Below are 12,767 nucleotides of genomic sequence, written 5' to 3' on the forward strand. Positions count from 1 at the left end.
TGGCTGACAGGCTTGAACCTAACAACCTACTGGTTCAGACAGAGGATGGTTAGCAGCTGGGCCTTTGAGTCGTCCTTGACTTCAACTTAATCATCTTTTGTTCTGCCAGACTCTGGATTTGGGGATCTTCAGTGCTTTTTACCAGATGATATTGTTTTCTTAGGCTTTCTCTAGATTCAGTGTGGATGGCAGTTGGTTGGGTTAAAACTAATTAGTTGTAAAAGTAATGTAATGTGTTTTGGGAGATCAATGATCATTTATAGTTTTTTGTTTTGTTTGTTTTGTTTTATTTCTTTAAACTATTGAGTTTTGCTGGTTGTTTTTTTTGTAGAGTTCCCAGAACATTAGTCCGGCATTTCAAAAAGAGAAAAAGTTGATGTTCTTTGGCAGATAGCATCACTTCTTTTAGTGGCTATGTGAAGATAGATGGGATGAAGAATTATCTGATCACTAGTTATTCATCTTTTATCTTTAGGTTACTGGTGGTGTAAGTCTCTTTTCTGTGATGTCTTTAATTCATTTCACATGCACAAAAAAGCTAGATTGGAGCCGCTATCACATTCATGACTTCAGGTTTTTATCAAGGATTTGGCTCTAAGTTTTCTGCTGTCTTAAGACATATTAGTGTTTTTTTAAATTATGGTAGCACCTAGAAGCCCTAACCAAGATGGAGGTCTCTTGTGCTAAGCACTGTACAAAGGCATAGAAAGGGGGAGTTCCTCCTATGAAGAGCCTGTCAGAGATAAGAAGGAATGATACTGCCATCAAATGATTCAATCTATTTTACCTTTTCTGATTCATTTTAAAGTGTAATTTAAAAGTCTCAAACACCTGATATATTTTTCTGAGTTTATTGTTGAAAATAAAAACCACTGATTCAAATAAAAATAAAAACCTCTGTTTAATTGATTAAAATATTATTGTAGTCTTTTGGAGTGGCTTTAAGGCATGGTGGTGCAGCATCCTCTTGGCATGTAGGAGACCTTTTGTGAAATCCTGACCCTATTGAAATCAGTGGGAGTTGTTTTTCCTTTACTTCAATGGGGCCAGGACGTCACACATTGTTTTTAAAAGATTTAGGTTATAAAATCAGAGAAATATAGGGCTGGTTTATTGAACAAGAAAATTGCTGCATTATGAACATTGCTAGACTACCATGGATTAATAATAAGTCACTCCTTCCAGAAATGTACTCACATCCTTTAGCAAATGCTATTGTATGGGTTTGGGATAGAACTAGAGATAAGTTCTTTCCTCTCACCAGTGATACCCATTGCAAATATCCAGATTTTAACACAAATCGCCAACCTGAGAGATTGGGAGAGTCTTGTAACATACAGTTGGCCAGCTGTTCGGTAAAACAAACTTTTCTAAGTTATTTAGAGATCAAAACTAGCTTTAATTGGCCCACTTTCCCCAGGTAGCAGTACTTTAAACTCAGAAATTATGTTTCTCACTTTTCTAGAAAACCTGTTTTCTATAAAAAGCTAACTTTAATAGATGTGATAGCATCTGGTCAATTAGGAAACTTCATAATTTATATTGATCTTTGCAGAGAACTTTCCTAAGGAAAAAATTTTTTGTATATGACACCGTGGGAAAAGGATTTGGGTAGACAAATTACCCCAGAGTAAAAGAGGTCCAGCAACCTCAGTCTGTAGCACAATAGAAGACAATTTCTGTAAGATACTGTTTCAGTAGTATCTGGTACCAGTCAGGTTAGAAAATATATATATATATATATATATATATATATATACACACACACACACACACACACACACACACACACACACACACACACTAAGATGAAAGAAAAGATTTTATGCATGTATCATAGAAATCTAGGACTGGAAGGGACCTTGAGAAGTCGTCCAGTCCAGTCCCCTGCACTCAAGGCAGGACTAAGTAATAACTCGATCATTCCCCTGACTGGTGTTTGTCTAACCTGAACTTAAAAAAAACCTTCAATGACTGAGATTCCGCAACCTCCCTAGGCATATGTGGTGGTCATATCCAGTCACTAGAGAATATTGAGATGCAATCCATAACTAAATACCATAGTTGGTGGATATTTATGATCCCGTGGTAATCTTCCTTGGGGGCTTCCTAGCAGAAATGATCACACAAGAAGAAATGAAGAATTAATTTCTCATCTGCTAGTTACTTGCTCGAATATTGGTAGCCTCTCACTGGAAAAAGAAAAATAGCCAATCATAGAGAAATGGTATAAAAATAAATATGGAAGGTTGTGGTTATGAAAAAGTTAACATACCCATTACATGCCCAGGAAAATAGAGAGGACAGATAAATATTTGCTTACCTTTTATTCATTACTCAGAGTACATTGACCTGCAAATAAACCAGCATACCTGTCCAGTTTTTTTTTTAATATTAACGTTTGATAGACATGCTTGGTTTGTTAAATGTGTGTATAGTGATTTCTTTCAATTTAATAAAATCACTAGAAACAACAAATTATAGGTGTTGTGATGCTCACTCTGTAATATGGTAACACCTGTTAAATAGAAAGATCTGATGGTTATATTCCTGTGTAATATCTCCCTAAACAAAAGCAAGCTTTTATAATGATTGATTTTTTCCTGATATTTACATGGCACTGATTGGAAACTTGTTAAAACATCCTAAATAAATGGGGGAGATGATAAGAGAGAGAAATGTAGGCTAAAAGGGGTCTCGAGAAGCAATCAGGTTCAGCTCTCCTGCACTGAGGCAGGACCAACTAAATCTAGATCATACCAGATAGCGGTTTGTTTAACCTGTTCTTTAAAACCTCCAGTGAAATGAATTCCACAACCTCCAGTGATGTGAATTCTACAACCTCCTTTGGAAGCCTATTCTAGTGTTTAATTATACATATACTTAAAAATTTTTTTCCCAATATCTAATGTAAAACTTTCTTGCTTCAGATTAGTTTGGTCTTCACAAATCCATGCTGGCTATTTCTTATAACCCTATCATCTTCTAGGGAAAATATTATTTAATAATTTTTCCTAGTTTCTTTCCAGGTATTCAGTTTAGGCTGACAGCTCTATAATTCCCCAGGTCTTCTTTGTTCCCTTTTTAAAAGATAGGTACGGTGTTTGCTGTTTTCCAGTCTGCTGAGACTTTACCCATCCTCCATAAGTTCTTAAGGATAATTGCTAGCATTCCAAACTTGCTTCAGCTAGTTCCTTAAGTATTCTAGGATAAATTTCGTCAGGCCCTTCCGACTTGAATATATCTAACTTATCTAAATAGTCTTTAACCTCTTCTTTCTCTATTTTGGCTTGTGTTATACCAGGCCAGCAAGAGCTTGGAATATTATAAGCATCTAGGGCGGGGTAGGCAACCTATGGTGGCACACAAGCTGATTTTCAGTGCCACTCACACTGCCGGGTCCTGGCCACCGTCCGGGGGGCTCTGCATTTTAATTTAATTTTAAATGAAGCTTCTTAAATGTTTTAAAAACCTTATTTACTTTACATACAACAATAGTTTAGTTATATATTATAGATTTATAGAAAGAGACCTTCTAAAAATGTTAAAATATATTACTGGCACACGAAACCTTAAATTAGAATGAATAAATGAAGACTTGGCACACCACTTCTGAAAGGTTGCCGACCCCAGATCTAGGGAAAGAAGGGGATGCACTGCATGAGCAATTCCTAGCTTCTGGATTATGTTGACTTAGTGTTAGATGGGACAGTAAACTACCTCTGCTGTGAGGTGGAACTCTGGAGTGTAGCTGTCATGTGAACAGGAAGGGTGGCTTAATTTTCATTATGATCAAAACTTGAAGTGGGGAATTATACATTGCGTAATTATATTGGCTGTGACTTTAGTGATCCCTGTCAATAGGAACTTTGAGAAAAAGTGTGTTACTCGTTGTGTTCAGAGCTATTAAGTGGTCGTCTAACATGCCACATTTAACGTGTATATCTACTCTCAAAAAGAAAACGTAATGACATTTTGAAAGATTTAAGAAAAAAGTGTCAGCTGTGATCCTAAATGAGGAACTATCAGTTTCATAATTTTACTTTTATTTTTAGCATCAGTTTTGGATGATAAAGGTGAGCAAAGCAATGAGGAGGAACAAAAAGCTATCAAGCCCACAAGTAAGGAGTTCAAGAAAACATGGGGATTTCGAAGGACTACAATTGCCAAACGAGAAGGGGCAGGAGATGTTGATGTGGACATTAGTGAACAACAACCACAGCAGCAACAAAGCCTGTCCCTCCGGCGTAGCGGACGGCAACCCAAGCGTACTGAAAGAGTAGAAGAATTTCTTACAACAGTAAGACGTAGAGGTAGAAAGAATGTTCCTACTGCTCTTGAAGATTCAAGTGAACCAGCATCCTGTCCGGTTACAGATGTGGAGACTGCCTCTGAAGGCAGTGTGGAGAGCACTCCCGATATAAAACCTGGCACTCAGAAGAGTGATTCTAAAGACAGGAAGGATCAGCCAGTCTTGGAAAGCAGAGGTGCAAAAGATGATGATGATGATACCTCTGATAGTGATAGTGATGGATTGACGCTGAAAGAACTACAAAATCGTCTAAGAAACAAACGCATTGAACAAAAACCTGCGGAATTGACATTGAAAGAGATACAGAACCGCCTCAGAAAAAAACACCTAGAACAAAATCCTACAGAAATAGTTGATGTCCAGACAGGAAATCAAGTTAAGGCTGAGCTGCCTGTCAAACAAGAACCTGAGTCTACTGATAGCACTGAGACTGGAAATCAAGTAGTTGTGTCTGAGGAACATACTGAAGATCTTCAGGTTAAAAAGGAAATAAAACCTGACTTGGCAACAAAAGAGATCAAAGACGAAGAATCTGAAGAGTTCACAAAAAGCAAATCTGAGTCTGAGATTTATGACCCAAATACACTGTACTGTATCTGTCACCAGCCTCATAATAACAGGTGGGCTATATACATATGCAAAGTATTGTCTAAAAATACTGTACCAAGTAATAGAGAATCCTCCACAGGAAATAAGTCTACTACCAAAGATTTCATTGCCAGGTGTCTATAATTTTTTTTCTGTTGCAACTTCATGGGGATGTAATAGGATAAGCTAATAAATTAATAAGTTATACAAAGCAACTGGCTTCCTGACAAAATTACAAGGATCTTTTTTTGTTTTTGAATTTTTCAATATTTTATTTTTTAACCACTTGTTCTTTATTTTCAGGTTTATGATTTGTTGTGATAGGTGTGAGGAATGGTTTCATGGTGACTGTGTGGGGATTTCTGAGGCTCGTGGGCGACTGTTGGAAAGGAATGGGGAGGACTATATCTGCCCAAATTGCACCATTCTGCAGGGGCAGGATGAGACAGTTTCAGAAACAGATCAGCAAGAAACTAAATCAAGGCAAGTAAACGTGGATGGCACACAGCTCACAAGTGTAGGAACAGTTGAACAAAAGTCCAGTGAGGATCAAGGAATCAAGGGTAGGATTGAAAAAGCTGCAAATCCAAGTGGGAAGAAAAAACTCAAGATATTTCAACCTGTAAGTATTTTAGTTGTTGGTCTCTTGTACTGTTGAATGTGTTAAGGCATTAGCTTATCTATGGGCTGCAACATATTTTTATATAAAACAAAGCTGCTAGATATTTGCTGTTTGTATTTTTCTGATTTGTAAGTGAAGATTTTGATCCAGAACTGAATGAGTGGAGTGTCACAATCATTAGGATATATTTTTTTTAATTTTTGAAGGACTGCAATTTATAAATCATACACATCAGGATAAGGAAAATACCCTAATAATGTGTATGCATCTGTTATTCTTTTATTTGGGTAATCAAGACACTGACTGAATTCCTGTTCTTTCATAAAGACCCTTAAAATTCTGAAATTGGCATGTCACTATTTTAAAATTGCCTTTTTCTAATAATTATCAATTATTTTATTTTTCACTGTAGGGAGTTAGTATTAGCAAACTTGTGTACCTTTACACATTCAAGCTGTACTGTGTACTTGGAGCCAATCTTTGACGTTGTGTTTTGGCTTTATTTCTTGTAGCTCTTCATACATGGAAAAGGGGGATTGATAGACTTTATTTTTTTAAAATGGCTGTTAAAATGTATATAATTTAAAAAAAAAAAATCCTTTCAGATTGTTCTCAGTTTCTACATACAGTTGTTACGGGAACTTTGTTTATATTAGCTAGTCTGTGTACCATTCTAAATGCAAGCAAAAAGCCTCTTAACTTGAATTTAAACTAGTTTAAACCTTTTAATGTCATAGTAATTGACCTTTCTGCTGCTGGTGCTATTTTAATATTTGCAAGCACAAGCATCCTCCTTGACTGTCATCTGTACTTTTTCTTTTTAGCAAGTTTAAAAAAAAAAATCTTACATATTTGCTGATAGCACAGTGCAATAATTTATTTTTTGGGTGTGTGTGCATTTTAATGATTGGACAAGAATACCATTTCCTATAAATGTTGGCTAACATCAGAGCTGTTATACTGAAGCCCGCCATTAGCACGATGGTTGTAGACTTTGGAGTGATATTTTTTAATCATGGACATTTTCAGCAAAATACATGTAAATTTTAAAAAAATCTTTTTCAAATATATTCTAACAATTTTAAAATTACAGTTATCATCAATATATGTATGCAGATTTAACTTAAAATACTAAAAAGTTTTTAATATGTCATTTCCCATATGTTGATATTTAATTTTGTTTTGGGGATAAAAATTGACAAACAAAGTGACAGGTCCAACCAAATTTCAGCTGTAATCAGTTTTTGCCTTTATACGATTTTAGACGGAATTATTGTCATTTATAGTGTCTGACCATGCATTTATTCCAGACAAATAATAACAGACAAGATGGAATTGTTTAATGGGCCCAAGTTACCACATTCCAGGGCACCAGGAAGTTCTTCTGTGATAATCGTCGCCTTCTCTGATCTCCTCCTCTAGTCCTTCAGTCTCTTTTCCAGTGTTTCTCCTGTTTTGGACCATGTTCACTTGGGTCTCTTATACATTTCTATGTCATAGATTACTAAATCTTTATCCAGTTTACTTTTTAACACACAAACCCTTTGGGTTTTAGGTAGGGCTGTCAATTAATTGGAGTTAATGCCTGTGGTTAACTGAAAGCAAAATGAATGCGTTAATGTTTTTTGACATGTTAATTGTAAACCTGTGGGTGTGTTGGGAGGCATCGGTGGCGGAGGGGCTGAAGCTTTAGTCCACAGCATCCTAGGGGAAAGGGGGGAGGTGCTGAAACCCAGAGCCCCAAGCCCTGACCCTAAATTTGAAAATATAGAAACCCCAAAAATATTTAAGTAAATGATACTCTGATGATGTTTAACCTGAGATTAAAACTGCAATAATTGCGCTTTTTTTTTAATCTCAAGATTAATCGCGATTAATTTTTTTAATTGTTTGACCTCTCTAGTTTTAGGTAACCCATACACTGTGCGTGCAGAGGCTTCAGTTACCCAGCTTCTGCATTTTTTTCTGTTGGTTTTTCAGTTACAATGTCGTGGTCGTTTTTTGTCACCCTGACGTGTGTCTTACCAGAAAAAGGGCTTCTTGTTGTCTATTTTCAGCCCTAAACTTCCTGTGCGACATGTTAATTTGGTTCTGTCAGCAATAACATCACTTTAAACAGATTAGCAAGTCTGCGTAAAAGAAGAATTGGCAAAACCACAAGTATGGCAACAGGACTTTGGCCTAAGTGTTACCTTGTTTGTACTCATTCACTATCCTTAATTACAAATCATTAAAAATATAGCTGTCACAGCTCATAATCTTACCATTAACAATTCTTCATTTTATATTTCAGTGTTATAAATCAGTATATATGTATGTTATCCTATGCTGGCCTTTCAATCTATTGGAAAAGTTGGGGGGAGTTATGGAAAACATCATGATTCTTTAATATTGACATTTCGTATCTTCTATAAACTTGTTTTTTTTATTCAGAGCCCAGTTTGATTTGTGAACCATGGCAAAGAAAATTCAGTAGAATTTTTCCTGCGAATACATTTTGAGGGGTGCCTCAGTTTTAGGACAGTGATATTAATTGCTTTTAATGGTACCCCCAATGTTTTGTAAAATTTAGAAATAGTTTCACAGATAATTTTAGTGTGAATAGTGAACATAAGAATGGCCATACTGGGTCAGACCAAAAGTCCATCTAGCCCAGTGTCCTGTCTTCTGACTGTGGCCAAAGCCAGGTGCCCAAGAGGGAATGAACAAGTAATCATCAAGTGATCCATTCCCCATCACTCATTCCCAGCTTCTGGCAAACAGAGGTTAATGGGTGAAATCTTGGCTCTATTGAAGTAAATGGGAGTTTTGCCATTTACTTCAGTGGGGCCAGGATTTCACCCGCCCGCTAACTTTTATATACTATTAAATTCTGGTTCTACACTTTTCCTAAACACTCTTTTAGTTAGTCTTTACTCTAAAGGATGAGTATGCAAAAGTAACATCTTCTTACTCAACAGACCTGATCCTCATGTGCATTCAGTGTCAGATGTGTTTTTGTGTCAAAATAAATCCTGTGTAATAAGTTGCACAGGCTTCAGTGTGGGCATGATTTGAAAACAGTGGGGTTGTACTAAAAGTCTAATTTGTCATGCAAAGCTTTTAGTACTGTTGATGATGAGTGAAGAGAAACAACTCCAAATTGACTTGAGCGAAGGTAGAGTTTATAAAACAAGCATTGGGGGTGGGGGGTGGGGATTTAATTGTACACTGAACACACTTGATACAGAAATAATTGTAGGAATTAACTTGGAGCCTTACAATCACTTATTATCACTCCGCAGAGTAGAATCCTACTTCAAGGTTGAATTTCTGGAACACTGAAAAGATGTCAACAAAGATAGTCATTACCACTTAAGAAGAGTAACATTATCAGTAGCATTTTTCATGCATTGTATTTTGAGCTGTATTCTGCAGATTGTTTATTTTAAATAATTCAAATTCTTGTAGGAAACATTGCAGCTAATTAATACTTTAGTCAAAATGCTATGGCATTCAGGAAAGCTTGGTGGTTACACCCTGGTCCTATATCATTGAAAAAATGGATTTTTCACCACTGACTTCAGTCATGCAGGATTGGGCCTTTAATAGTTATTAGTGACACACTACAACTGGACTCGTTAGATATTTAAAATGTAAGATGCCTCCTAGGGAGCACTTGTGTATTAATTCTTGTAATATTTTTCTCTTGCTGTGTGTGGATATATTCAGATGTGAACATGGGTATTTGTAGAGAATCATTCTGAAGAACAAGGCTGAGGGGAGATACGATTGCTTTCTATAAATATATCAGAGGAATAAATACCAGGGAGGGAGAGGAATTATTTAAACTCAGTACCAGTGTGAACACAAGAACAAATGGATATAAACTGGGTATCAGGAAGCGTAGACTTGAAATTAGATGGAAGGTTTCCAACCATCAGAGGAGTGAAGTTCTGGTACAGCCTTTCAAGGGGAGTAGTGGGGGCAAAAGACATATCTGGCTTCAAGACTAAGCTTGATAAGTTTATAGAGGGGATGGTATAATGGGATAGCCTAATTTTGTCAATTAAATCGTCTTTGACTACTAGCGGTAAATATGCCCAATGGCTTGTGATTGGATGTTAGATGGGATGGGATCTGAGTTACTACAGAGAATTCTTTCCTGAGTGTCTGGCAGGTGAGTCTTGCCCAGGTGCTCAGGGTTTAGCTGATGGCCATATTTGGAGTCGGGAAGGAATTTTCCTCCAGGGCAGATTGGCAGAAGCCCTGGGGGGGTTTTCACCTTCCTCTGCAGCGTGGGGCATGGGTCGCTTGCTGGAAGATTCTCTGCAACTTGAAGTCTTTAAACCATAATTTGAGCACTTCAGTGGCTCAGACACAGGTTTGATACAGGAACAGATGAGTGAGATTCTGTGGCCTGCTTTGTGCAGGAGGTCAGACTAGATGATCATAATGGTCCCTTCTGACCTTAAAGTCTATGATTCTATGAATATTTATTTCTACAAAATAAATTTAATAGTATTTGGATTTTAGATAAGCACTACTTTGTGTCTCAGTAAATCTTAATTGAAAAATTAATTGAAATTGGTCTGTGTAGCACCACTGTCATGTGGATTGAAAATTGGCTAAAATACTGTAAACAAATATTAATTATAAACTACAGTATATTGAGTTGGGGAGAGCTGTCTAATGGAGTATTGCAGTATTAGGTATTAGGCCTGTTCTTATTTAACATCTTCACTAATGATCAGGAAGCTGGAACAACCAACGAGGACTGAGATATAAAAGGAAGGACTTCAGAGAGATGAGGAACTAGGACAGAAAATGACAAAATATGGCTCAGTTGGAGAACATACAAGTTAATGCAAGAGTTTGTAACATGATAGGGCAGTGAAAAAGGCCAATGCAATTTTGGATTGCATGTGCAGAGCTAATAGTTTCTCTCTCTCTTTCTCCCCCTCCTTCACTTTGTTGTCACTGTGTGTAGAATTTTACATTGTGTGGGTGGTCACCATGTTACCCAAAACATTTTGACAAACTGAGGAGAGGCAAGAAGAAACCAATAGAAATTAATAGTACACCTCTACCCAGATATAACGTTGTCTTTGGGAGCCACTTTATAGGTGAAACCGCATTATATCGAACTTTCTTCAATCCGCCAGAGTGCGCAACTTCCCCCTTCCCTCCCCCTGAGCACTGCTTTACCGCATTATATCCAAATTTGTGTTTATATCGAGTTGTGTTATACCAGGGTAGAGGTGTATAGTGTGTCAGCTCAGGGTAGCTGCACTGGTATTTCCCCTCTGGCTCAGCAAGGGCACCCATCTCAGGCTTCCAGCTCCCTACCTGTTATCTCTCTTGAGTGGTGACATGTGTCCTACTCTTTTCTGACTCCAGTGTATTTCCAGGCGCACAGTCCCCTGACTATACTGTGATATCCCAGCAAAAAACTCTGCTGAAGCAGGCCTGCTTACTTTTCTTCAGAGACTAATAACCAAATAATTGCCTACAGTTATAAGGCAACACGCAGCACTTCCTATGCATGCTTGTTTTATTCTTAAGGTTAAAGGCACACAGAGAAAACCTGAAAAACAACAAATGAACCTATGGAGCTTACCTCAGAGATCACCCCAGCCCATATGTGGTCTCTGGCAGGAAAAGGCCTTCAATACCCCACTCAAGGTGTTTCCTTATGGTTTCAAATTCATCACAGCTTCAGCTCAGAACAAGCACACAGTCTTATGGGACTTCAGTAGACCCAGTCCTTTGGGGCCCTCTGTGGACCAAGGTCCTGTCTGTTTGCTGGATCAAGAAGAAGGCCCTGAGCCTGTTTAAACCCAGTCTGTTTAACAGATAAAGAAAGGATTTTTGGATAGTCACTGGAGAATCCATTTTGATCTAGTTTATGCAAAGCCTATTTAGTGGATGGCTTCAAAAGGACTGATAACCAGAGGAATTATATTAGCATCTCCATCCCCCTAAAGGAGTTGCATACAAGTTCATAACAACACATACACAATTGCATTTTTAATATAATGGATCCCAAAGATATTAAACCTAATTTAACAAAGTTTAATGTAATTCAGTAAAGTTTATATTATTTCCATATGGTTTGTCCAGGATATTTCCATTTTGTCACATCACTTCTCATCTTTAGGTATGAGTGCTTTGCAAAAATAGATAATTGATGTTATCCTAATTTTACAAATGGGAAAACAGAAGAAGGAAAACTTAAATTCCTTTCCTTATACCTCACAATGATCAAATATTTGTAGGCTTTTAAGGATGTTACCTGATCTATCATATTTCTGAGGCATCTGTTATTAGTATATGTTAACACTGAGGAGGAAGAGAATTTATTTACATGTAAAACACTATGGTGAAACTAAGAGAAAATTTAGACTTGAGTATTGGGAAATTTCTATCCTGACAGTGGGAAGTGAGTATTAGTCTGCAATGGAGATTCCCTAGGGAAGTGGGAGTAGTCCTGTCACTTGGGACTTTTAAAAGAGACTGGATAAAACTATAGAAAAATATGCTGCAGAAAACAATTCTGCATTATCAGGGAGACAGACTGGTTTAATGCAGTAGGTCTTTTTCATTTTAGATATCAATAACTCCAGGAGAAATAGATGTTACAGCCCGTGGTACTTTTCTGTTTAATAAATATAAATGAAATGGACCTTCTTATGGCTTATTTATATTTTAATGATTTTATAAATATTTTGGTTTCGTGGTGAATTTGCAAGCATAAACTCCCTAGGCCAGCAGAGTTGGACATGGGATAGTGTCAGTAGTTCACTCTGGAATCTGATATTGATTGAAAAATCGTGTTATGCTTTTAAGATGCACTAGTTAAATTCTGTTATGTATGTCCTCATCACCAGTTATACAGTTTTTGAGTTAAAAAGTGGAACTTGCTGTGCTTAAATCTTTAGGTAATGGAAGCTCCTGGTGCATCAAAATGCATTGGTCCTGGCTGTTCTAATGTGGCTCAGCCTGATTCTGTGTACTGCAGTAACGACTGCATTCTCAAACATGCTGCAGCCACCATGAAATTTCTCAGTGCAGGAAAAGAACCAAAGCCAAAAGAGAAGATCAAATCAAAATCTGAGAGATCCACAATTCTAAAATCTCAACTGCAGGTAAGCTCATGTTCCTGAATAAAAAATAGCTTTGTAGCAGCATTTTTCCTGAAGCACCAATGGCTTGTTGCTGTACAGTTTTTTCAGACAGAAATATATTTAGTTTGCAAGATTTAAC

The 12,767-nt window shown here is 37.1% G+C and overlaps 1 protein-coding gene across 8 annotated transcripts in view; it reads left to right on the forward strand.

Annotated features, from left to right (window-relative positions):
• DIDO1 (death inducer-obliterator 1) overlaps positions 1-12,767 on the forward strand; it is an 89,919-nt gene that overhangs the window by 33,133 nt on the left and 44,019 nt on the right. For all 8 annotated transcript variants that reach the window (XM_032766382.2, XM_075072222.1, XM_075072223.1 and 5 more), the window contains 3 exons: positions 4,056-4,932; positions 5,204-5,522; positions 12,443-12,649. In XM_032766382.2, coding sequence (XP_032622273.1) covers positions 4,056-4,932; positions 5,204-5,522; positions 12,443-12,649 — 1,403 coding nt within the window. The remainder of the gene's footprint in view (positions 1-4,055; positions 4,933-5,203; positions 5,523-12,442; positions 12,650-12,767) is intronic.

The sequence above is a fragment of the Chelonoidis abingdonii genome, chromosome 14 (genome assembly GCF_003597395.2).
Source record: "Chelonoidis abingdonii isolate Lonesome George chromosome 14, CheloAbing_2.0, whole genome shotgun sequence".
Taxonomy (NCBI): domain Eukaryota; kingdom Metazoa; phylum Chordata; order Testudines; family Testudinidae; genus Chelonoidis; species Chelonoidis abingdonii.